We start from the raw sequence: 26,842 nt of genomic DNA on the forward strand, positions 1-26,842 counted from the left end.
AGGATGAGTTTCAAGAAGAAAATCACCTCAAATCAAATAAAGTGTCAAAGTGGTTTTTGACATAGAGCTCAACCTCATAGCTGATAAGTGATGGAGGATATGACAGAAGATCCAGGTGTCTGGAGAAGATCGGGAATCTTTTATACTCACATTTAATCAGAAACTTTACTGCTGCACTGGAGAATCACAATGCATTGAAGTCTGACTGTGGATCAGTTTAGTGGAATCAGACTTCAGTGTACATGTGAAGGGAATACCTGTGGGATGGATGCCACCAGCCTAGATCATAGTTTTATAGTTATACATTTATGAAGCATACAGTTATAGTTCACCCTAGAAATGAAATCCTGTCATCATTTACTCACCCTCATGTTGTTTTAAACTGGAAACTTGTCAACTGTGTGGTTACCATTATTTATCAAAATATCTTCTTTTGTGGTCAACAAAATAAAGAAACATGAGGGTGAGTAAATGATGACAGAATTTTTATTTTTGGGTGAACTATCACTTTAAATTCACAATGCCAATATCAGTTTATGTATACTGTACATGTTTACCATTGTGCTTTTAAATTCGTAAGGAGTATTTGACAACGGGTCTTTGAATTATTCGAAAATAATGCACACCCAAGGTGGTGTGTGGCACGATGCAAAGCAAAGTGTGCATTATTTTTAAATAATTTAAAGGACCGGAGTCAATTATTTCTCTTATACAAAGGTTACCACAAACATTGCTCTGGTGCCTTTTTATTTTTAAGATTTTTAAAAGGTTAGGTGTGCAGTTTACAGAAAAATAATCAACATCAGTGGGACATTTCTCAGCCAAGAAAGCATTCAACACTCCCTTGGTATTAAAAAGAGATAATGAAAGTCAATAATATTGATGGTAGATTCCTAATAATAGATAGAAAGTCATTGCCGAAACCTCTTGCTTTAATATTTTATAGTATGCAATGAAATGCCTACATTAATATGATTATTTTTCTTTTCTCTTACAGCCGTATGGAGAAGCTGACAATAAAGACAGCCAAAGTAAGTCCAAACAAAACTTAAATATTATCTAATGTTCTCAGCATATTGTATGTCAGGGATGGGTGTTGTGTGCAGTTCAAGCTCAGAGGAAATTATTTAAATAGATATCAATGAAATTATTACATTAGGAGAATGGAGCTGTAAAATTCATCTGGATTTGGGTGATAAACTGAAACAAAGGTCAAAGATCACACTTTTTGAGTTCAGTTTGTGACATTAACTATGTTTACATTCAAGTTTTTTTTGCAAAAATGTTTTAGCCCATCAAAAAGTTTACAGACCTGCTTATTATTGATTTAATTTTGCAAATGTCGACAACATTTTTTTCGTTTAAGTTTAGCGCATAAGTGCAATGTCCATACCTCATATGTCACAAAAACTAGTTTGGAAACACCTTTTGTCGAAAAATAGCTTTAACACAAATAAACGTTGAACCACATGATAGATTATCTTCACATGCAACCTCTGAAGGGCACAATATCCATAAAATGATTAGGGTTTATTTTCATAAACATTCAATGGTCCATTCGGTGAAAGCACATAGATTTAAAATTCTTGGAGACCCGAGGCCACAAATATTTGACCCGACCTGGTGCCTGCGGAGCTTTAGTTTGCTGATTGTAACTGTACTGTGTTGTTTTAACTGTATTTTTTTTTTAAAAATTTAATTAAACTTTCTGTCTAAATACTCTTTTCTTTTTATTTATTGAGCACACCAAAAATTGAACAAAAATGTTAAATAATTAGAGATATACACAAAAATATGTAGGCTAGGTTATTTTTGCGATACACCTTATGTGACAAACTTATGTGATAATATGTTTTTCCACAAATTTCACATCCTTCTTATTTTACTAGTTTTTGAATGTTACACAATTTTATCGCTTTCAGCATTAATATTTTAAAAGTGTAATAGAGCATTTACTGCATGAACATCTGCTTAAGGCAACGTTAACACAGGAGATGAGCATTGAAACTCTCTGCAGTCTTCTGGTGTGTTTACTGTTTAGTTACTGCTTTCATTGCTAAATGAAATCAAACTTTTATGAAATTACATCTGGTTAGCAGATCAAAACCCAAATGGTCAGTTTGTTTAAGTGTAAGCAGCCTCGGCAAATCTATTAAAAAACAATTAGTCGATTCCTCAGGGCCCAATTATTTACTGACTTTGTGAAAAGATGCAGCGGCGTGATGGATTTCTTTTCTTCTCATGGTTAAATCATGAAATCTTCTTCAGCGTATGCGTGTCATTATGTGCTAACTGTTATCTCAGTTGCTCTGTCTTCTGGAGAAGCATTTTTTATTGTCATGTCTGCATTTGACTTCCAGTGTGTGACATTAATCAGACTGCCCCAGTTTCTCAACACCAACCATTCAAGCACTTGTGCGCCTGACCGAACGCTAACATCACAAACAGGGCAGGCTGACAGGCTTTTGGCTCAGACACAAATCATAAATAAATAACGTGCCGCAGGCGGCGCCCAAAAGGTCACTCAAGAATAAAGACAGGAGGAAATCTTGACGCTTTTACAGCGGACAGACTGAATGAAGTAAATCTTTCCCATTCAGTCACTGAAATATTATCATTAATTTGACCTTGAGGCTGCATGAAATCTCAACAAGAGCTTTGTTACTGTCACAAATTAAACACTATTATAGGGTGAACCCCATTATGGAGCTCTGTACTTCATTTATACACTAATTGAAAGGGAATTAAAAGCTGTCCTTTACATTGCTCCTGCCTAGCTCCTCTTGTATTGCGTTAGCAGCGCAGAAAATCATGGGTTTGAACACAGGGAACACACATACTGATAAAATCCACTGTAATTCACTTTGGATAAAAGTGTCAAAATGCGACCCTGGACCGTGCATATCCTAGTCTCAGACTAAAATGCATGTTTGAGCTGCCTTAATTTAAAAACTCATACTAACATATCTTAACATATATCAGTGCCATTGTTTTGTCTAACGATACACACCAGTATTGTTTTATGTACAGTTTGATTGTAAAAACTACTTAAATGTCCTAATATAACTAATGCCTAGTCCTGGATTATTCTTAACCCCTTGCATTGAAGCGCAGGTCAGAAGACTGAAGGTTTAAGACAAAAGCGTGAGTTTTGCCATAAACACTTTGTGTGTTTTTTCCTGAGGAGCTCTGAGAGAAAGCTACCTGACATTACTGCTGTAGATACTTTCCTACTTCTGTGCTCTTTGCAATGGGGCAGATTGTGTTTCGCCCCCAGAAGGTGTAGATACATGCTACTGCTGCTTCCCTTGCACAAGGCCATCGACTTTGTCACATCTATATTACAACATAACAGTACAGGTGATGAAATGCCTCTGTAACACGCAGTGATGTTCGAGCAGTTGCCAGCGGTCTGAAACATTCACATCAAATATTCGCCACAATCATTGAACAGATGGAGTTTGACTGTAGCTATCAAGAGAAAAGACTCTCACCAATTTTCACACAATCTGTAGCACTTTTGATGTTGTTTTGATGAACAGCTGAGAGTATACGACAGCCTATCCGTGTGCTCTCAACATCCACTGCATAGAATTTGGGCTGAGTTCAAAACTGACTGCTGAAGCTCCGCATAGACGACGACTCTGCCAACATTCACAGGAAGAGTTACAGAGCAGAGGTTTCAGTCTTATATCACTGTCAGATTACTGGAGCAAAGCTCTTCACAGGTTTACTGTATAAATACAGCTTATATTCCAGTTTTAATGGCTTTCATAAAGTCTTCAGGAACTCTAATGCAATGATAAAACTCTTTTGGAAATAAAACGGAGCAGTTTGTGTGATTTAAAAATTATTAGCAGGAAAAGAGTAAGATTTATTATAAGCTGCATGTAAAATAAATGAGCTTCTTGTTAGCGCCTCAGTCATAGTAAACACTGTCAGGTGAGCGACTACCATACAGTTCTCACCTCCTTTATTTTTAGAATTATAATTAGGAAAATCAATTTAATTGCAAAAACAGATTGTTTGTGATAAAGAGATACTGTAGAGAGGCAATAGAGGACACACTGAGCACAGGCAGGAGATCTCTAGTTCTCTTCACAAACATTAAAACACAAAAGACACTGAACGCCACACAAATAATCTGAGACTGAGAGCACTTCTCTGATTACCTTGAGACAGAATGAACTCAGAAGAGCAGGATGATGTACAACACATGTAGATGTAAATGCATATTTATATTTTTATTGTTGTTGTTGTTAAGAGAGATAAAAATAAGTTAAAAACTGGCAACTGTAAAAGGACCGTCATAAACTGTTACATCCTCGTCTGTTTCCCTGTCATTCAACCCCATCTGTACTACATCTGCCATCATCCTCTTCACTCCTTCACCTGAACTGTGTTTGTAATTATCCTCACCTGCCACCAATCATCATCACCATGTCTATTTATACTCTGTCTGTTCTACCCATTGTTGTCAGTTATTGTCGAATATTACCTGTGTTTGTGAGTATTTTGTATTATTGCATGGGCGAGGCTAGCCCCTTTTTTGTTCGTCTTTGACGAGGTTAAATAATGTTCAAAACATACACCGTAGCTTGTGGTTTAAAATGTATATGTTAAGGATGAAAATGAAAACCTCCCCGCTTAGCAAATGGTCTCATCCTCTTCTTCTACTTCTCTGTACCTGCATCGTCGTCATCCAGCGCGAAACACATGCAGAGTGAGAATCCATTATGTAGTGTTTTGATGCAACTTTTTTTGTTCAAATCTTACAAAATGTTTACGTTATGTTTATAATAAGCGAGTACATAATTAATCAATCTTTCAAGCCGTGTTTTTGTCTGATCCTGAATCACCGTAGTACACCCATAGGCGGATATCCCGGGGGGGTCGGGGGGGACTGGACCCCCCCATCTGAGGGTTGTCCCCCCTAAAATATCATTAAAATATGTGTATTACAAATAATTTAATGATTTATAATACTTAAAATAGTTGTGTAAGAAGTAAAACAATACAAATGCAAACGGAGCAACAACAAAAAACGTTGTATTGATTTTGATTCCCCCCTCCCTTGCCTCACAGTGGTTTGGTCCACTGCCAGCGCAACACAGTCGGGTGGTTGAGAAGTGTACAGAGCCGACGCGTTAATCAGCTATATACCTACAAACCAACGTTTCCCATCACTTATCAGTTTAACCTCATATGTTTTAAAATGGGACTATTTGGACATATAAACATGAACATATTTCGTTTTATGAGAACAGAAGCAGATAACCGAACAAGAAAACATTTTTATGCATTCATGCAGAGGTGAGGCTAAGTAACAAATTACATTTACTCACGTTGCTGTAATTGAGGGTTTTTTGAGTAGGTTTAAAATCTGTACTTTTACTTTTACTTAAGTATGTTTTGTTTAAAGTATTGTAGGCTATTTCGCTACATTTTAAACCATATCCATTACAGAGTAAAAAAATAAAATAGCAAGCTGATAAAGAAGCGCCACGGATGATTGATTGATGGGCGGGGGAACGCGCAAAAAGAGCCATGGAGAGGAACGAGACAGGCGCGGGCTAATGCAGACCCTCAATTCAATTCTTATGAAAGAAACCCCTGGCCATTGACGCGAAGCGATTGTTTCATTGAGCCGGGTTTTTACCGCTAATTTGCACGACGCATTTTTAATACATGTGCTTTATCCTTCGAGGTCTATAAGCTTCGCGTCAAGTCAAACAACTTAAGAACCTCCTCAGGAATGCGCATGTCATTAGACATTGCAGAGAGGGAGAGAGCGAGAGATAGAGAGAGATTGAAAGACTTCAGCTACACAGGTCTGGGAAGCTAGAATACAATAAACGTGTAAAGGATAAAAGTTATTGGCACTCATCTCATTATATGCTCATTTAAACTAGGTATATAGTTTAAGTTTAATAAAATAATGTATGTTACCAGCAATACATCAATTACAACCTTACTATAGTGATTGTATTAGCTGACCTCATATTATTTTTGCTTCAAGTGCATAACTCACCAGTAAAAAACATTAAACAATTCCATAAATGTTTCTTAGTTATAAAAAAACTTTTTGTTTTATTAACTTTTTGTTATTGCACTTCAATTGTTAACATGTTCCTACAATAAAAAACAACTAGTTTTATATTCCCTTGTCCTTTTTGAACTATACTAGAAACCTCTCCCCGCTGTAAAAAAGTAAATGACTTACTTTTACTTGAGTAGATTTTTAGACCAGTAACTTTACTTTTACTTAAGTAGAATATTTTATTATCTTTCCACCTCTGCATTCATGTGTATTAAAATTAAATTTGCGTCCGTTCATAGAGAAAGAGAAACGTTTTCTATCTGTACACATTTCCTTCCAAGTACAATTTTGCCTGTATTATTGGTGTCCCCTTCAAAAATTGTTCTTGAAAAATGTTATGTTTAATGTCCCCCCAACATTTAAATGAAAATTTCGCCCCTGAGTACACCTATAATTAGTGTTTATTTTCGGACTATTTTAGTCCGGCGGATTGCCGCAGCTGCTGAGTAGCACAGTACCTGGGTGACTCGTCCATAGACTTAACGGAGAGAAGTAGCGCCGGTTACAATGTTCTTCCGCTAGACGCATGCAGTTTTGTTCGTCCCAGTGTGTAGTTGCGTAAGTGTGTCTCTGTTGTTAAAGTTTATTGTATGGTTTATTGTTAATTTGAGACTCATTTAAACAATCGGGAGTCATGTAAACATGACGTCACGTGCGTCTTTTCTAGTCAGTCGTCATGAAAACATGGCGTTTGGACCAGAGTGAAAACAAATGACTTATCACTGTATACCACCAGTACTGGTAAGTTATGTGTGAAATCACTAACTCTGGCTTTTTAAATGAATTGTTATTCATTCCTAGATTTATATCTGTTATTTTGCAGTGAATGAAATGAACTGAGACTTCAATATGGCATTAATGGTAAAAAACTGCTAGCTCGCCATTAATCAGAAAGAAGAACATTGACAAAAAAATGCATCTCAGAACTCATCAGATTGATGCTTTAAAATATGTTATTCATGCCCCCCAGACCCCCCTAGAGTGGTAAAATGCTTCTCATGTTTTTCACCCCTGACCCGTTTTCATCCAAGAAAGGTTTAAAAAAAATCTGGATTTTGGAGTTAGTTGAACCAATGTTAAAATGATAGTTATTTTACCCATATTATTGGTTTTTGTGTGGAAAAAAGGGTGGGTAGTGGCAGCGGAGCTCATTGGGTGCTCAGCACCCCTAAACCTTTAACCCTAGAATCGCCTCTGTAAAAATGTTAATAAATCTGTTATTTTTGTATTTGCTCGTCTCTCTGCACCAGCCTGACATTATGTAATCTCCCAACCACAAGAAAAAATACTGTATGTACCTTAGGGTTAGGATGAAAATGGATATCACAGACTGTCATGTCAGCTCAGGGTTGTTGCAAGACATAAACCTTTACTGGGGCACTCTTTTCTTAAAAGCCTGCTGCATGCAACACTATGCACTATTTAATTTTTCCTTGTGTATTCATACAGTGCAACTTTCCCAGTACTGGGAAATGTGTAAGATATTTACAAATATTTAGGTGAACGTGACTTGGAAGTTATGACTTACCATGAACTTTAACATGTTTTTAGGCATAAATGCCATACACTGAGTGGAAGTAATGAAAGCAGGAAGAAAGTTTTCTTGCTGATTTGCATTCTGTGTTACACAATGATAACAATGAATAATAGCATGTCTTTTACAAGAATTTACATAACAATATTTCAAGAAAACAGTCATTTTATGGCTGCTACTAAAATAAAACGCATATGTTTATGCTCTGTATGCATAATATATGCATATTTTTGTGCCAGCTGTTTATGTAGTGTTGTAAAGTAGACCTAAACAGTAATTTCATATTTGTCACGGTCCTGTCAGATGTACTCAGACCTTAATCTAGTACAGAAGGTCTGACAAGACCGTGACAATATTTGCCAGTACAGAACACATAAATTTGCTTAGCAGCAATGCAGTTTTCTAGACTTGACAGAGGTTTTCCTGAGACTATTCTCTGATGTCTGACACCTGACTGGATGAGGATAGGTAGTTTGTCATACTGTACCTCCATATAACTCAAATAATGATTGACTTTAAATAAGATTACAATATTACTCATAAACCAAACACACATGTGATAATATACAGTAACATTACAAACACTTTGTGTTTATTTTTAGATTTGACATTAATAAATTCATTAATTTGTTGGCATGTTGGCAGATTTTACAGCCATGAGAACAATAAAAGAGATGTTATCATTTTTTAGAGGGACTAGTTGGTGGCTATGTTTCTTGGTATTAAAACATTGAATTATTTATTCTCTCTCTCTCTGAATGTGATGGCTGTCAGCGAGTGTGTTTATAAATCTAGCAGTATGTGTTCGGTCAGGACAGATCTGAGGTCTTCTGCTCTTATATTCTGTTCCAAAACCTATGCAACCTACCTAGACAGCATATCAAAAGCATCATGGACAGTTTCTCTGTTTTGCAGCACTATATGGCTGGACTACTGTACATGTATCTTTTATGGATGAACCGACCCCAGAATGCATTTTAACAAACTTTGTGAAAATGTTTCTCCAAGATAAAAGAGAAATGTTGGTCATAAATATATTTCAGTCAATTTTTGTGCATGCTAGGTACTTTTTATTCTCATTAGAGTATTGCATTGTTAGGTACCAGTAACATGTTAACGTCAAGGTCTATTGGAAATCTATACGTTGCTGCTTGTGCTTACGTAGACAGTGAAGCAGCTGACTAGGTTTTAAAGCAGATTTAGTGCGGTGATAAAATAAATCTTTACTGTGCAAATTATCATTCCTCTTTTTCCTCACTTTCTGTGTGCCATGTGATTGAGTAAAGACGCATTTTCCTTCTTTCTCTCTCAGATGTTTGAAATTCTGTCATTGAAGACAATGCCGTCCCGTAACAGACAGAGCGCTTCGCTGTCAGGGCCAATAAAGAAATCTCTTCATTTTGACACATGCCTTCAAATGTCTGCAGTCTCACTGAGTCTTAGTCTGTTCACACTGACTGATAACACCATCTCTTATCATGAATCTTATGCTTGTCTAACTTGTGATTTTATCACAGAGGCAAATTACTCCAGAAATGGAAATATAAGCCATTTGTACCATTAGACCTGTAGTAGACAAATGTAGAGGTCTTAAAAGGCTGTTTAATGACTGTAGACTGCAAAACACAATCGATCATAGACCTGAATGTTGTTTATGGCTTTGTGTGCACAGCAGGTGAAACACTGTGACTATCATGAGCTGACATAGTGAGGCTGAATAAATGCAGATCTCCTGTTGATAAATGAACGATCTGCCCGACCTATGAAAAATGTGAAACAATTAAGAGTTTAAGCTGAGCTTTGAAGTGTTAAAATATGCTGTAAAAATGCAAAGTTTGAGTGTTTTCATTTGAATGATTGCAGGCGGTTCATGCTGATGATGGGTAAAAGTGTGGTAAATACTGTACCGTATACCTGAGCCAAAAAAATTGTGTTGCAATAGCCTCTCGCCAAATAAAGTGAATAATAATAAACATCAGTCCTGAGGATGTAACCTTACCTGTCATGAATCATTTTGTTGAGATGGGACAGGGTTTAGGTCAAATGTATTGGTGTATTAAAGTGTGTTGAAGGTCATACAAAGGTGGTACAGTATCACAAACAGGGAATGAATTTCAGTAAGTGTAAGGCAAATGGAGATCTTGATTTATCAGTTTAAAATTGTGTGTGTCACACACAGTGGTGTAGTGGTGCCTGGAGAAGTGGGTATACTCTTATTTATTTATTTATATTTTAGAGTGGCCCAGGTGCTTAAACGCGCTGTGTAATAAAAAGTGACATGTTAAACTAGTCTTACATATTTAGTTAACTCTAAAATGGACTACACTGTTAGATGTCGCTGTAGATTTAGCAGCACTGTACTGTAAAAATCCACAGTACTATACTGTATGTGTACATTACAGTACAGAACTGCAGTTCATAATGCATTCTGGGTAAATTTGTTTGAGCGGGAACATTTTACAGTATATTTTGGTCTTGATGTAACCTTGCTGTAGCCATTGCTGTAATGTGCCAGGTGTACTTGCAATAATCAGAGAAAGTGCGCCAACGTCAAATCACACAGACAGAGGGAGCGCACAACTCTTGGCTGCAGCTGAAGGAGGACGATTGATTTCTGTCAGTTCGGTAAGTTTGAAATATTTCTGTTTCATGAAAACTTAATTTTTAGTTTAAGAATGTTGTCAATAGTTTGTCACAATATTGTTTTAAACGTGCAATGAGAGAGAAAAACGGTCGCCAACAAAGTTTCAATCTCCCTCAGAAAGTAAGCTCACGTTACACCCAGATGTCTACCGCTGCTTTAACTCGCTTTACACCTTTTTTTAATGAATATAGGGTTGTTTTAACTAAATTATGACGGTTTGTTGAGTTTATATTGTGTTGAAAGTGTGGTGACAATGAAACTATTTTTAACGAAATGGACAAAGACAACCCGCCAGCGCGGTCTTGCGGTCCCAGCATAACGGTCGTTTATCTCGGCGTTTCATCCGTTCAGTTAACGTTAGCGTCAGAGAAAAGTATTAAGTTCGACTGTTTGGCAAGGCTGACTCGTGGTTGTAAACAGATAGGACTTGACACCCCGTACACAGCATAGTACCGAACTAGTTACTCCACAGAAGTGAAAACAAGAAACCTCATATTTAACTGGATACATGCATCGAACTCATCGCAGCTTTAACTTCGACCAAATATAATTCAGACCTGGGCTCATCTTAATATCAGATGAACGAAAGGGATTGCCGCGCTTATTGTTGTTGTTATTATATTACGTTATATCAGCAAAAGCAGAGAATATCTTCTCTTAAGCGTTTTACACGCCCAGTAAGTTGTCCAATACATTTTTATGGCATATTGTTTCCACCACTTCAGATGCATTACACGCTGTATATAAGTTTCCAAAACGCATCAAATCAATGCACGAAAAGAGAATGGGCTCCGCATTTACGTACCTTTGTCTTCTCGTCTCTGTCATCTGATCCTTCAACTCTGGATGTAAAATAGTCCATTATAACATCGTGTAGGAAACTGGCATCACCAGGATTGCTCAGATTTAGGCGATCATGTTTATCTTTAAAGTGAGCAGCTAGCTACTAACTTGTTAAAAAACTTTGCGTGAAATAGTGTTACACCGCAGCCGTCCGGGTAAAACATTAAAGGGACAGTCCTTTTACCTTGTCACTATAAATCGCTATTTTCTGCAGTAAACGAGACATTTTCAGAGATTTTCTGTAGACAAGATGTTATAGAATAATAATTAAAAAAGACTTATTTAGATATTTATATATAATATAACAACTAATATATATATATATATATATATATATATATATATATATATATATATATATATATATATATATATATATATATATATATATATATATATATATATATATATATATATATATATATATATAATGTTTTACAACTGACTTAACACTTACAGTAATGTTTTATTTGTTAGCATAGCATGATATTAGATTTAAACACTTAATACATTTTTAAATCAATCACTTTGTCTCTGCACAATGAACATTATCAAATATTATTAATGTTGTAAAATATATTGTTCATTGTTAGTTCATATTAGCTAAGGCATTACCAAATGTTAAGGAATAAACTCTTATAGTAAAGTGTTACTAAGTTTTCTTTTACCATTTCCTTCACAATGTCTACTTATTTCTATGGCTAACAGATTTTGTAACATTTGTCTTTTTTACAGTCTTACCATTGCTTGTAAGTCGGATTGGGTAAGATGGATCATCTTTAAAGGCACCAGGCAAGTACATGATGTACAGTTACAAGTCATGTATTTTTTGACTGCAATATTAAATGCTTTCACGTCACATGTAAAAGTACACAGGAATGTGCTGATCACTTTTTATTTGTAGTTTACACGAGTGTCATTGCACTTTTCAGGAGTTAAGGCAGATGTGGAGGCACAACGGGTGACACCAGACACACACCAAGCACATTGTTCGGTAAGTTTGCACTTTACCACTACAGTTTCTTTAAATACCCATGTATACACTCATTCACAATTCCCACATACAACACTGTAACACGACCATACACAACATGTACACAATTGTCTTAGTTTGCCATGTAGAAATATACAAACAGAAATATTCAGACTTTGGTTATAAGAAATTTAATTTAATAATTGTATTTATTTAGCAGAGGTGTCCCTGGGCTTTATTGACAAAAGATTTTGTTTTCAGAATAAAAAGTTGTGTCCAAATCAGTAACAATTGTACTTTCTGTTCAGGACATTCAATCATGACATGATCCATGTGGATGCTGTCCATTGAGGAAAGAGTTTGTTCAGCGGTAAGTGAATCTTCTGTATTTTAATGTAATTAGGTGTGGAACAGTAGAATAAGAGCAAAAGGTTTCAGAATAGGAGTAAATTCAAGGCTGAGTTTAGTTTTTTAAGAATCTTTTTCTATCTTATATTTGTTGACTTAATGTTTATGATATTTCTAACAGGTTTCTGGATAGAATTAATTCCAAAGATGGGAAAAAGTGCACATCCAGACAAGGAGCAAGCAAATAGACAAGGAACTTGGTGCAGAGAAAAGCTGTGGCCATTAACCCCCATGTGAACAGCTTCATGCAGTCCCTGATTGAGTTCGAATGGACGACTTCAAAGTAAAGGCCACTGTGGTCTGTCTGCCACAGTTTAATGCATTTATTTTTAGTGTTCAATGAAATTCAAGTAGAATATTTAAAACTATGGGCCAGTGTTCTTTTTACCACAGTGAAATGTTACCTTTTAGTCGATGATGGACTTTAAACTGAAAACTTCAAACTATGGAAGAGTGTTCTATTTGCCAGAGTTAAATATGTTACAGCAGGGGTCTCCAAACTTGTTTATACTTGTTGATTTTATTTTATGTTACTTGATTATATGTTTATTATTGTTTAAAATCTTGTTTTAAATATGTTTTGTTTCGATTAAATGTTTTTTAAATAAAATTTTGATACAAACATTGCTTGGATTGCCTTTTAATTCATTATGTCATGTCAAGGATAGCATTTTTACCATATTAATAACTATAGATTTAAACCTAAATATCTAGCTATTTTATATAATATTATTGTATTAACTGTAATAAGTAATAAATAGTATTTATGGGTCAATATAGACATTACAGTAAATTACTGTAAAAATAGACTACTGTAATAAAATATTGTAAAATTACAGTACAGTACTGCTTTGTAACTATACAGTACTAGTTTGTGTACTGTAAAATGGTATTACAGTACAGTACTGTAAAACCAAAATACAGTAACTTACTGGCAACCGTGCTGCCAGTACCGTACTGTAAAAATACAGGGAAATCGTTAACAGTGTAGTTTTGTCACTTAACCTTTGCTGCTTGATTTTATCGTAATAAATATTATGAAATTAATATTATTAATTAATTGCAGGGTTTCCCACAGAAAATTTCTTAGTCAAGGTGGTAGGGTTGGACGCGTGGGGGCGGGGCCAAGGGCGTGCAATCAAAGGGGCGGGGCGTATGCGTCATGATGAAAATTTAAATATTTTAATAAAATAAATAAATAAAATATTTATTTTTAAAACACTCAAATAAAACTTAATTTTGAAGAATCTATGACAAAAAATGAACACATACTAGATTATTAATGAATTTTAATGTTTTAACAGATACCTCTAATGGGAATAACTGTGTTATGAAGTGAAACTAAAGGGTTAATAAACACAAACTAAAGCAGATGTTGTAGATCGTCTCGCGAACGATGATAGATTGCGCAAAAATTGTAAAAACTGATTATTTCCCACTATTAATGAAATTATCTTAAAGGAGTGTAACTGTAGCATGTAAATAATGCACATAAATAAAGTGAGCAAGAGTGCTCAACAATTATATCTCATGAACAGGCACGTGAAACCCTGGCAGGTTGCTCAAACAACAAAATCACCAGCTAACTTACTTTAAAATTAGAAGAACTATAGACTAATAACAGGCTTAAATAAACCCATAACATAAGTCCACTTACAGTTCTCACGGACACGTGTTTTATCAACTGGCTATCCTCCAGACATGACGGAGCAAGTCGTATCTCATTTCGACTGTGTGGTGTGCGTGCACGCTCGCGGTGTGAAGGCCGTCTGCGCTATTCTCCGAGATGTTTTATCAATTGGCTAGTTATCCTCCAGACAGGCCGTGTGGCGCGCGTCCCCGCATGCGGTGTTATGCGCGTATGCGCTATTCTCCGAGATGAACTTGACGGCCTTTTGTGCAACAAATTATTTATTTTTTTGGACAAGTTAGTTAAGGCGGTAGGGTTTCCAAGCTTAGGCGGGCCGCCTTAACTGAAATATGCTGCGGGAAACCCTGAATTGGGTATACCCCTTGCCATCTAATAAAGAAGTAGCCATACTCTGTATACCTGCGTATACCCTGCACTACCCCACTGGTCCTACATTATGAATTGTTTACAGGTCATGGAAATTTGGTTTGTATTATATCTGTATTGTCTTTAAATAGGCGTTTGAATTTGTCATTCGATTAGGTAGTTTGAAGGGTTTTGCGTTTTTCTTTTTTATATGTATGCATTGTGTCATATTGGGTCGTATGTGACTGTTTTTTATTTCCTCCTTTTTGTTTTGTGTGGGATAATGAAGTGCACCTCTTCCATTTTGTTATTTTGGCTTGTAATAGATCATTTATTTCGGCTGTGCACAGCTGTGTTATGGCTGAATTGAGGATAAGCATCATTTGCCGCTTTGCTATGGCCAGTTTAGTCAAAACTTAATGAGAGATTTTCTGTTATTGAAAACTGAACTGGAAAGAAAGAAAGAAAAAAGGTTTTAGTGATGTATTTTAAGTGTTGATGGAGTTTAACATCACTGTTAATCTGTTAACCTGCAGTAATGCTTTTCACTTCTCATGTAGTCTGCACACCAAAGTGTTTACATCTGCGGCTGGCTTATGTTTTCAATTGTTTCAAAACACTTTTCAAAAATGTTGCTTTGGTGTACACGGCCCCTTACAGTAAATGTTTTTTTTTTTCAAATATGGGCGAGCACAAATGATCACAGGTTTAGTGAGACACTTATTATATAATTTCAAAGAGCTGTGCTTTAGGTTTTTTTCTCTCACTGTCAGAATACGATCTCCTGTGAATTTGTGAAACATTTTGATGTGTTTTTTGTTATTATAATACTGGACAAAGAGGGTTTTGGCAGTATGAAAGTAAACAACTTCTTCATAGCTTTTTTAATTATAAATATAAGTCACCAAAAACAATGACCTTCTATTAATTTACTTGACTCTCTTGTCTCTCTAAAACCCAGCACCATTAAAACAACTCCTAGTAACTCTTACATTCAAAACATTTTTACACAGTTGGGTTTGTTACAGTTTCATTCTCAGTATGTTTAAGCTATTTTTAGTGAAACAGTGCGAAGGTGCCAAATATAAATTGCCTAATATATTAGAAATGTTATATTTTCCATACAGTAAAAATTCATGGTCGTGTGACAAAACAACAGAAAAGTAAGGTACAATGAACTGTAACCCAAATGTGTTCTGAAAGAAAAAGCATACATAATTCAATTATGAACTTGATATTAATTATTAATCTTTCTCTCGCACACCGTTATAATTGTGTTATACTTAAGTCTTCTTAGGTCGTATGATTTATATGGACTACAGCTGTGTTTCTATATAGCTCAATAAACTGTATAAAGATTTAAAAACAACACACAAGTTCAAATGTTACAAGAATCATAAAATAATGACGGAAAATTTCACTTTTGTGTAAACTATCAATGTAAGACTTTGATAAGGCTAAAACACTGTGATCTCAGCTATACGTTTCTGTCTGAGTATGAAGAGTGATGGAGACCGGTGCGTGTATACGACTCATCTGTCATTCAAATCCTCTGAGAAATACCTTTGCTCAAAATCTACTTCATATTCAAACACAAACGGGGCAATTTGTGCAAATATCATGTGTAATAGTGGTCAGATCTCAGGTGATGGTGACTCTTGAGAGAGTCTCGCCTCTATTTCATCAGTTTAACTTTCAGAAGTGGGCCAGCAGAATGAATACGTTGTGTCATTGGATAAGGACACTGATTTCAGGGGAATGCTCTTGTGATGAAACAGGGCTGTTTTCAAATGTATGTCTGTGGTTTTTCACTCTTATGCAAATTAGATCGTCTGACCTTTTTGTAATCAATGTCACTGCGCATGTGAATACATTTTGCTGTTCGGCAGTAATAATTAATTATTGAGCTCTCCTTAAATTATTTATTGATCACTAAATAAAGTGACAAAACAAAGTGATAAATAATAATAAAATGGTAATTTATTATTAACTGATATATGTACAATTATGTTATTACTATGCTGCTGGTAGATTTTCAAATTAAACCCAATAAAAAACATTGACATTACTGTTGTACATGTTTGGGTAGTCTATGTTTTTTATGGATAATAATGAAGATAAAAGTCTCATTGTCAGGATTCGGGACGAAAGGCGAGGAACACGAAGGAGAATGCAGATGCAGGTTACGGACAAAATTACATTTATTCAAATAAATAACATCAAACAAAACACGAGCAAACCAACAGGCAGGTAAAACTGGAACAAAACAGAGCACAACAGGTAACAGGCGACGATGAACCGGTGAGTGAATGACAGAAAACAAGGGTATAAATACACAGACAAGCAAACAAGGAACAGGTGTAATGAGTTAATGTAATCAGTCAATGAAAGTCCAGGTGACAAGGATCAGAGACAAACACAAAACATGACACGGATCGAACCGTGACACTCATGCATGTATGCATGTATCTCTACCCATCAAACTCCTCATTGTGATACTGTAGATGCAGAACAAAAAATGGACACACGCACGCACAAATCTTATCAATTCAGTTAGTTTGCATGCATGCTTTCATTGATGAAAAGTATAAAAGAAAGTCCCTTTGGTCGTCTTTATTAACAAAATGATTTTTGTAAGTTACTGTAAAAGAACTGAAGTGTACCAGAGCTGTTCCTGCCAATGACAAGTTTTTACATCAATCCATATTTCCGCTATTATCCACTAGATGGCGGTCTTACACAACTTTTAAAACACAAAAGCATCCATGAATCCAAAACAATTAAAAACTCTGTGTATGTTTTGATCATCGTTCTGAATCTGATCTCTAACAAAAAAGCTTTACCAAAATGCAATTATCTCAGCTTTATACATTGTGAAGGTAGCAGAATGAGAAATGGGACAAGATGATCTCCATCAGAAGAAAACCCTGATGAGTTTAGATTCGTAAGTATTTTTCAGATTCGCCAACATTAAACTTTAACTGGATGTGTTGGACAGGACGCTGGGATTTCAATGTGCTTTTCTTGACTGCTATGTCCAGCTATAGTGAGTCACTGCTATAACAACACTAATTCGTCTGATATAAATGAGTATGGATCGTATAATCAGGCTCTAGCTCATTGAATCTATATTGGCTGCATCTTTAGGGCCATTTAAATACAGTAAAATCCACATTCTTTATAGAAAATGAAATCTAGTGTAATCTGTGGAGGTGTAAGCAGAAAAATCAATCTAAAAAATTGGTCATAAAATAATGTTTGCATCAATTCTGTTATTAGGCCACATTTCTGTATACAGACTCAGAGCAGAAACCACATTGTTTTCTCAATTTGAATTTAGCAAGTGTCCATTTTGCTGTATAGAGTTTTTTTTTATAAAAGTTGCAATGCATTGTACTTTTAATTGATTCAGTTTGATTGTTTAGATATGGTTCATTATTTAATAAAGAAATGTGCTGAAGAAGAAACAATTGAAACCACAATCCATAAATTAAATAGATATAATAAATGAAAAATATATTAGCAGTTTCAGAACTGATTCAGAAACCCAGTAGAAGGTCCTTTCGGTTTTAACTACACTGTTAGACATTTTCACCACTCTTGCCAGTAGGCTACTGTAAATGAGATTTACAGTACTAAACTGTATTCCCATTTTACAGTATCTAAATGCTAAATGTGTAATACAGTGTGTTACTGTAAAAACTCCAGGTTTACAGTATACTACTTACATTTTTTATACATTAATTTGTACTATATCTATATTAGCTATTATTTTGTAGATAAAATTCATTTTAATTTTAACCTACAGATATTGCTTATATTTAATCCAAAGAGACACAATTTCAAATATCGAAGTCTTTATTTAAAAAATACAAATACTGTAAGAAGTTGTGTGGAAAAATTGCACACATTTTAAAATAATTAGCAGTAATACATTTAAAATAACACAAATTACAAACTTTCATACGTGTAACACTTATAGTTTTATCATTCAAACCCAATGATTTTCTTTGAACTTTGACCCAAAATGCTGATGTTTTAAAATGTTTTAAGTTTTTAAGTTACAATGAGAGTGGGCTGTGACAACCTTACAGGCTTCTAAAGGATGCAAACACATTATAAAAGACTCCACATTATATAGGGCCCTATAAAATCCGTTTTATTTTTTCCCAAATTCCGTTTTATTTTTTCCCAAATTCCATTTTCTCCGTTTTAGTTTTTGCAAATTCCGTTTTATCCGTTTAAATTTTTGGCAATTATATTTTTTACCCTTTACTGTTATTTTAGTCATAAAAAGAGTATGCCTTTAATGTTAATGATTAAAATGTAAATGATTTTGGGAAAAACTGGATAACACGATTACTTAATGACTATAAAAAATGCATTTACACACGCACATACACACGCGCGCACACGCACACACACAACTCAATTCAATGCATTGTTTATTGTTGTTGCAGGAGGCTACAACAAGGTGTCAAAGCAGTGGTGCCTTCAGAAGTGCCTTAAACACATCAATCCAGTGGAACGCGATCCATATTTTATACACAATCGCTTGAAATGCATATAACTTTACAAAGATACACAGGATAGTGATCTGACTTAGGACAGCATGAGCACGCAGCCTTTTGCACGTGCGAGCGAAAGAGAGACAGAGAGCGGCGCCATGATGCAGATTATTATATTTTTAAATGCGAGGGATAGTTAGTTTGCCTCAGCTCCTTGAAATGCATAAAACTGAACAAATACATGAGGATTTGTGTTCGCACTTCGGACAGATGCGTGAGCGCGTGCACGTGTGAGAGGTGCAGTGAGACAGACATGGATGAGAGAGTGCATGTATCTTTGCGCTCACCGTGAACAGAATGTTGACAAAACTTACAAAATAACAGTTCTCAGGTCACATAAAAGTCATGTGAGACCTGCTCCGAACTAAGTGCTTAGCGTCCAATTTCGTATTTTTTTTTGCTGACGAAAGCAGAGTCGTGGAGAGCCGCTTCGCCATGGTTTCAGTGTTTTGGAGGGGGTCTGAAACGACGGGAGGGCGTGTGTCGCCCAGATTTACTTCCCCTGGTCTGCATTTCCCCAGACATACGTCCGTCTCCCACACAAAAACATAATTTTATTCAAAATATGTAAAATTCCGCAAAATTCCGCCTTAATACTAGATTCCGTGTTAATTAGCCAATTCCGCGATTCCGTCCGCGATTCCGTGATTGCGGAAATTATAGGGCCCTAATTATACGTGCTATATATTTCAAGTGTCCTGAAGACATACAAATAGGTGTGGTGAAAATATAATAAATTTAATCAAGTTTGACACATCATTTCTCTAAATGAGTGTTCATGAAATTGCAAGTAAACAACTGTACCTGATGGATAGGATGCTCACAGTCAAGTTTGTTGTCAAGTCTGCAACAACCAGGATATACCAGCAAAATATACACATCAGGAAGAAAGTGTAGATGCAATATTTGGAAAGTATATAAGGATATAGGGATAGTAACATGACTTTGACCCCAATAAAAACAAACTTGTAGACTCTGCCAAAATGAGCAACCCAATGTAGGCTTGCAAGTCAGTCACATCAGTCTTTCCAAGTGTCCCCATACATCCTCCTCCCCTATAAGTTTGTCATTTCAACTTTGTCCTTTTCAATTGATGGTGTAAGGAAAAGCTCAAATATTGATTTTATATCTTGGACATGGCTGACAACATATTTGGTGGCCCCTGGAACCATTTTAATAACATTAGCAAAACTAAGGTGTGGTTCACATTTTACATTAATACCGTGCGACATTCTGAAAATGTTAAGTGTTTTTAACTGGCTGCAGCTTCGATGCGGTTGGATCTATTTCAGCCTGTTTGTCGCGCCTTTACATACGTAAAATATGAACCGCCCCTAAAGGGCGGGGTATAGTCTGTTTTACGTGTACACGAACGTAAGCACACGATCAAAAGCACAGCCTTGCAAAGTATATTTTATTTGACTTGTACATGTACACAGACGTTTAACGCATGCACATTGTGGCAAAACAAAATGCATCTCTTGGGCTCCATATTATATTCTCATGTAGGTGCATGCACGACCTATTCATACAATGAACGCAGAGTTTCAGAAATCTGCACTGTACACGGACCCTCAAGTACATGTAAAAATGGCCTATACTCCAGCCTTTAGTCTACCCCGGTGTTCAAGTGGGGAGCGGGACCATAATAACTTTTCATTTTGGAAAGGTAATGTGTCTGCTGGTGGTTGAGAAAGAACAAGAGGGTCTACACTAGGAGTCTCATTCTCATCTGAGGAGAATTCCTCATAATGGCCCTCATCAACATTACTGTCTGTCTCACACACATTCTCCTCTATGACACTTTCGCTATTAAAAGGCTCTTACAAATCTCATTGACAGAAAACCTTTGCATAGAGGCCATTTTCAATTGAGAGTGAGCATAAAGAGAGAGCCCCCAGAGCACAAAGAGAAATGGTTCAGTAGGCTTCTGTGCAGGCTTTTATTTGTTTGCTCTGCCAATGTAAACCATGACATTATGTTTCCCCCTCCATCACGGCACACAAATATATTAAAGTTCTCATGATAATTAGGATCATGTGAACTATCAGTGGTTCTCGCAGTATGGTTGTTAGGTCAGATCTCTGAAACAGAGGAAAGATGTTTGAATATTGAATATTTATAATATTTACAGATTGAATGTATACAATTTCTGAATATTATAAAATTATAGCATTTTATAGTGACCTCAATATAACCCCAAAACAAATGTATGTACATTTGTATATTTCCTATGTTTTATACAGCTTAAAGAGCCTGGGGTCAAATTGACCCCAAAGAACACCGATGCTACAAAATTTGTAGAGGACATAAAAAAATCCTCATTACATTAAGAAAAGTCACGAAATCTGAACAAAAAAAAAAAATGTCAATCATGTTTTTACAGACGTTAAACTTAATAGGAGGGTTAAGCATACCTTCGTTGTGTTCAGATGGGAAATTCTAAAATGCTTAAGGTAGTTTTTACAAAGCAAGAAAGCAATTAATGTATAATTTAAAGGGTAAATGCGCATTGCCTACACATAGTATGATTTATATATAAGGATTGTACTGAATTTGGTCTTTGAATATTATCGTTAATGCATTAAGCTACACTATGCGTTTATCCGGTTAACAGTTATAAAATGTGCCATTTGTGTAAACAACCTGACAACCGCGGGTCTGATAATAAATAACTTACATAGACTATTTTACCTTGCTGTTTTTTCCCATTCTCTCGGGTATCTTCATCGAAAAGCATCGTTGTCTCAGGGATTAAAGTCTTGGTTGAAAACTCTTCATTGTAGGTGCACCCCTAAACACCTGTGTTGCTGCATGGTTCCTTAGCTAAAATAAGTCGACGCCTGTATGTATGCAGTGAGATTATAAAAAAATTAAATAATTATTTGTGTGAATAAGGAAAATACCACCAAAAAGACTGTTAAAAGAAATACAGTATACATTTTTAGAAATGCAGTAATTTACTGTATATGATGTTTGATGTCGCAGAAGATTACCATAATGCAATGCAAATTACAGATATTTACTGTATAAATAGTTTGCATAACTATAACTGTAAAATTTACAGAAATGTCTAACAGAAGAAAATATCATATTAATAATAAATCTCTTGTCTCATGTCATGATCAGATGTCTAACACTGAAAAGAGTTATGGAGATACAGTGAAATTCAGATGGGTCCCACTCTATTCATTACCAAACCAATGCATGATTCTTCATTACGTTCATTAATAATTGATATCATATCTCAATATTATCTATTGAGGGACCAAAATATATTGAGAATTTCAGGACAGACTATCTCACATGATTCATTCATATTAATTCTTCATAGCAGTATAAATATTTAAAATATTTGTCACATCGGGGGATTAAATCCAAACTAAATTAGTTATTTTTATTATAAAAAGGGAATTTATAGGAGCAAAGTAAATGTGGACAGTGTTTATAATTGTAATATCAAATATTAAAGTTTCCAGTCTGTTTAGGTTTAAAGTGAGAAGTATAACATCATTTACAGCCGAGTTGGAAAATAATAATACAACATTCACTCACTATTAGATTTACTGATGATGTAGATAGGAGCTGTTTGGCCTTCAGTCTGTAACAGACATGAGTTGTGTTCAGAATTTACAATGGGACAGCAGAGGAGGAGTTTAAGAAGGACACTGAATGTGTTTACTTATTAGGGCCTGCATGTAAATGATTGCCTTTTACCTCATGAGTGTGATTTAAGGATCTTCTCAATTATACAAACATTATAAAGTTTGATTTATTTTATTATAAAGTTTTGTCTGGAACTCATAATTAAACAGAAGAGCTGATGAACAACAAATACACATCATCATCATGTGTGTTTTAAGGCAAGCTTAAGTTATTATTATTATGTGTGATATGGGTTATGAATGAAGAGTATTATATTCATGCTTCACTTACAGGGTTGTGTGAGCTTCATTTAGGGATGTGAAATAAATGTAGACAGTTTGTTTGCAGAGGACAAATGACAGAATATTATTAGATTCAGTGTTCTGAGACACATGGCTCTTATAATGTATCTATGATCTATTTTTAGCTTTGGATATTAAATGAAATGAAATTAATTTAATTTAATGAAATTATAAAGAATTTCAATATTCCTAAACTAGTCTTGAGAGCCAAACATGCTGGGAACTCAATCCTCTGTGTAGTAAGTGAATGGAAATGATTCATATTCCCCCACACAAATGGATGAAGAAAAATTAATTTTGTAAACTGATCACTAAACTCACAAAAAAGCTGCAGGTATAAGCTGCTTAACTAAGATGAGTATTTTCAGAAAGATAGAATAGATTTTCTCAGCGAGTCTTTTTTATTATTACATTTATGTCAGTTTTACACAGTTATGTTTGAACAGGAATCCCATACAAATGTGTTACATCAATTACATTGTTTAAGCAAAATTGAACAACCACTGTTTCATCATCATTTACACAAAGGTGCCTGTCCATGTGAACGATTATTGTCCGTCTAGGTCTTGATGATATGAGGGTTGTGTATGCTGGGAAACAGAATAAGCTCAGGGTGCTGAAGGTCAGATCAATGAAGCTCTTCTGTTGATAATATCTGCTCTTATCACATGTCACACGCTTCAGTGAAACACTATTGTGCCATCAGTCTCTGCTCTTGGCCGATAGAAAGATACGGATCAGGGCAACTGTCCCTGAGATATCAAATACGTGATAAGGTGTCTAAAGGTATTTAGTTGAAGCAGTTATGTAGTTCATATGACTGAGCTTGTAGATGTTTTCTGTATATATCTGTGTAATGTTAATAATTAACATTTATAAAAATACTGCTGTCAAATCTCTGGAACATCAACACACATGCTTTATACTATTATTTTATGCCATAGATCTTTATCAAATAGTCACGAGAACCATGTTATAGTTATTTTACCAGAATCCCACATACTGTTATTACGCTTTAGTTTTTGTATAATATTTATTCCTTATTGATACTAAAATGATTTCATGCCCTTGTTGTTCTATTGCTTTGTTTTTATTAAATTATATTGCATTTAAACACACATAAATATTGGCATGTAAATGATGAGATTACCCTGAAGTTGAATAAAATAAATCATTTTATGTTTTTTCAGGTTGGGTAGTACAGAAATTAAATTAAGCAAATAATACTGCATACACGGTAAAAAAAATGTGATTTAAAGTTGTATGTTTTTTATGTTATTTTTAAGATACTTTTTAAAACCAATTAGAGATGTAATGATTACCGGCTATATAGTTAACCGCGATACAAATGTCCAATGGTTTGTATTACCGCATCATTTTTTAATTGTTTAACCATGCCAATGTCACGACTCGACAACCCCTGTCCAGCATCAAAGCATTAATGTGAGATGTGTTCCCATGTGTTTGTGATGACAGTGCTTCACTAAAGGCTGGTTCACACGGCAAGATAATTAGGCCGATTTTAGCCCCGATTCACCCCTTCCGACAATCTTAACACTTTCCCCGCCATTAACGAGATATCTCGTCAATTAAGAGAAAACGCTTCCCCGCCAATGACGAGATTTTCCGTCTTTCCGCAATACCGCTATTATCCACCAGGTATTCCGCAACTTTTTAAACCCGGAAGTATTGCCCTATGGCAAGCGGCTGCATGTCTGTGTCTGTTTTAAAGATCGCTCTGAATGGGATCTCTATGAAAAGTCCGTCACAAAAATGAAATTATCTCTGCTTTTTGCTCAAAATATGGTGTTTTTGCAAAAACCTACCCATATTCAAAAGCTGATTGCAAAAGAACCACTAAAGGTAGGATGAAACGTTTTTTTTTTTTTTGTTTGAAAGCAGAGGGTCTGTTCTTTCATTTGGTATATTTAAAGAAGAACATTTTCTGGAAGGCATTAAAATTTGGTGAAAATCATGAACAACGCTGGCGCTGGCTGGCAACTTTTTTTTAAAACGCTGGCGGTGAAAGAGTTAAGGATGCTCCGATAATCGTAAAATAAACTGATCAGATATTCTTGCCGTGTGTGGTGTGTTTAGACTGCTCTCGTCTACTCGGAAGCACCTCGGGACAGCTCCGATCTCAAATCAGGGATATCCAACATGTTGGATTTTTTTGACCCGATTTCTTCTCGTGTGTGGTGTCTCCCTGGGACAAACGAGCATGCAGCTTGTGGACTGTGACGTGTAGCCAATCAGAAAGTGAGGTGACGAGGCAGCGAGGATGTACTGGGAAACAAAATCACGGGTCACAACAACTCACCTTCATATTATGATGTAGCAAGTATAGTCCATGCTCGCGTTGTCTTGTCTCCACTTCTTTGACCATCGCCTTTCCTTTTGAGAACGTTTTTTGTCGGTTAAAAACAAACTGCAAACTATCGCCACTGCATCCTCTTCGTCCGCCATGATTGTTTACTCTGAAATCACGTTTGATCTCGAGAGATTTTGCGAGATTTCCCGTCTGACCTGGGACTGCTCGGGAGTCAAATCGGTTCGTGTGTGATGTGTTGATTTTGCCATGTGGCGGCACACCACTAACTGTAAGACCAAAGCTGTTAGACCCGCGATGTTTTATCGCCGTGTGTGGGGTCTCTCAGGGTTGGAAAATCGGCCGACGATTTTTAATTCGTCCCGTCTGAACCAGCCTTAACTGAATTTAAATCCAAATCTGAAAATCTGATTTACTCATTGTGTTTTATCTAAACTAGATGAACATTTATCTCCCGAAATGTGTCATGATTAATGTTACATGCGCAATCACGCACAAATACTGTCACTTTAACCCTCTAGGCGCCACGGTCGACTTTTGTCGACAAGATGCGTCACTGAATGTAACTGCCGATTTTGTCACATAGGGTGTCAAATTTCGTTCATCCGCCCCCTCCACTAGATGACAGACATTTCATACTTTATACTCGACTCAGAAAAACATCATGCTTCTATACAAACTCTTAGAGCAAGTGCGCATTGAAGTGCGCAACAGCATAGCTAGTATGCAAGTCAGTCATTTTATCAGAGCGATAACCTCAGCGAGTTTTTTCAATACATGATCATATAATGGCATCAAAAAAGCTTACCTGCAATGAAGTGTTGGGTCTTATATTCGCTGACAATGATTCTGAAGGGGAATATCTGCCTTCAGAAGATGCTGGTGATTCATTTAGTGACCACGATTCAGACGCGCCCCTGCTTTGCAATCGTGCAGCTGGCAAAGTGAAAGTGTAGCTATACACCAAGCACAAATGATGAATCCTTTGCCCAATGTCAGTGGTGGGAATGTTACACGGGGTCGGAGAATTCATCGGTTTAGCAGGCGTGTTACAGGTGTGGGGAATGAGGCTGGAGGTAATATGCGCTTCCAGTCTTTTTACCGTGCAAGCAATGTAGAGCGAGCTGCGTCTTCCCGAGCGGGCCCTGGGAGTCTGTCGGGCGAGCGGCCGACTTCCAGTGCTCCGTCCCGTGCACCTCATCACAATCACGGCGACAGTAAAGGCAATAGTCCCAGCTGTGCAAATTCTCTCCACTCGGGGCGCATGCGAGGCAGATCTGGCCATGCGGTTCGTAGCAGGAGCAGAGGTGGTGTTACACGGGGCAGAGGAGGAGCCATTATGCATAACGTTAGTCTATCAATGCGCAGATCAGTTTGTTTACTACTTCCTATTTACCTGAGCATTCAGTATTGTGCAATATAGCATACAGAAGGTTAGGGACATTTTTGGGGGAAATAAGTGCTGCATTTTATCATTCAAACATGTGACTTTTCATGAAA

General features: G+C 36.1%; 1 protein-coding gene and 1 long non-coding RNA gene across 2 annotated transcripts in view; both read left to right on the forward strand.

The window, feature by feature from the left end:
* fstl4 (follistatin-like 4) overlaps window positions 1-26,842 on the forward strand; it is a 202,662-nt gene that overhangs the window by 20,266 nt on the left and 155,554 nt on the right. The window contains exon 3 of the mRNA XM_065287626.1: window positions 998-1,031. Within this exon, the coding sequence (XP_065143698.1) occupies window positions 998-1,031 (34 nt within the window). The remainder of the gene's footprint in view (window positions 1-997; window positions 1,032-26,842) is intronic.
* Window positions 10,025-13,124, forward strand: LOC135776739 (uncharacterized). The gene is made up of 5 exons (XR_010544185.2): window positions 10,025-10,259; window positions 11,857-11,913; window positions 12,054-12,115; window positions 12,403-12,464; window positions 12,624-13,124. It is a non-coding gene; the product is annotated as an uncharacterized lncRNA (long non-coding RNA).

The sequence above is a fragment of the Paramisgurnus dabryanus genome, chromosome 18 (assembly GCF_030506205.2).
Source record: "Paramisgurnus dabryanus chromosome 18, PD_genome_1.1, whole genome shotgun sequence".
Lineage (NCBI taxonomy): Eukaryota > Metazoa > Chordata > Actinopteri > Cypriniformes > Cobitidae > Paramisgurnus > Paramisgurnus dabryanus.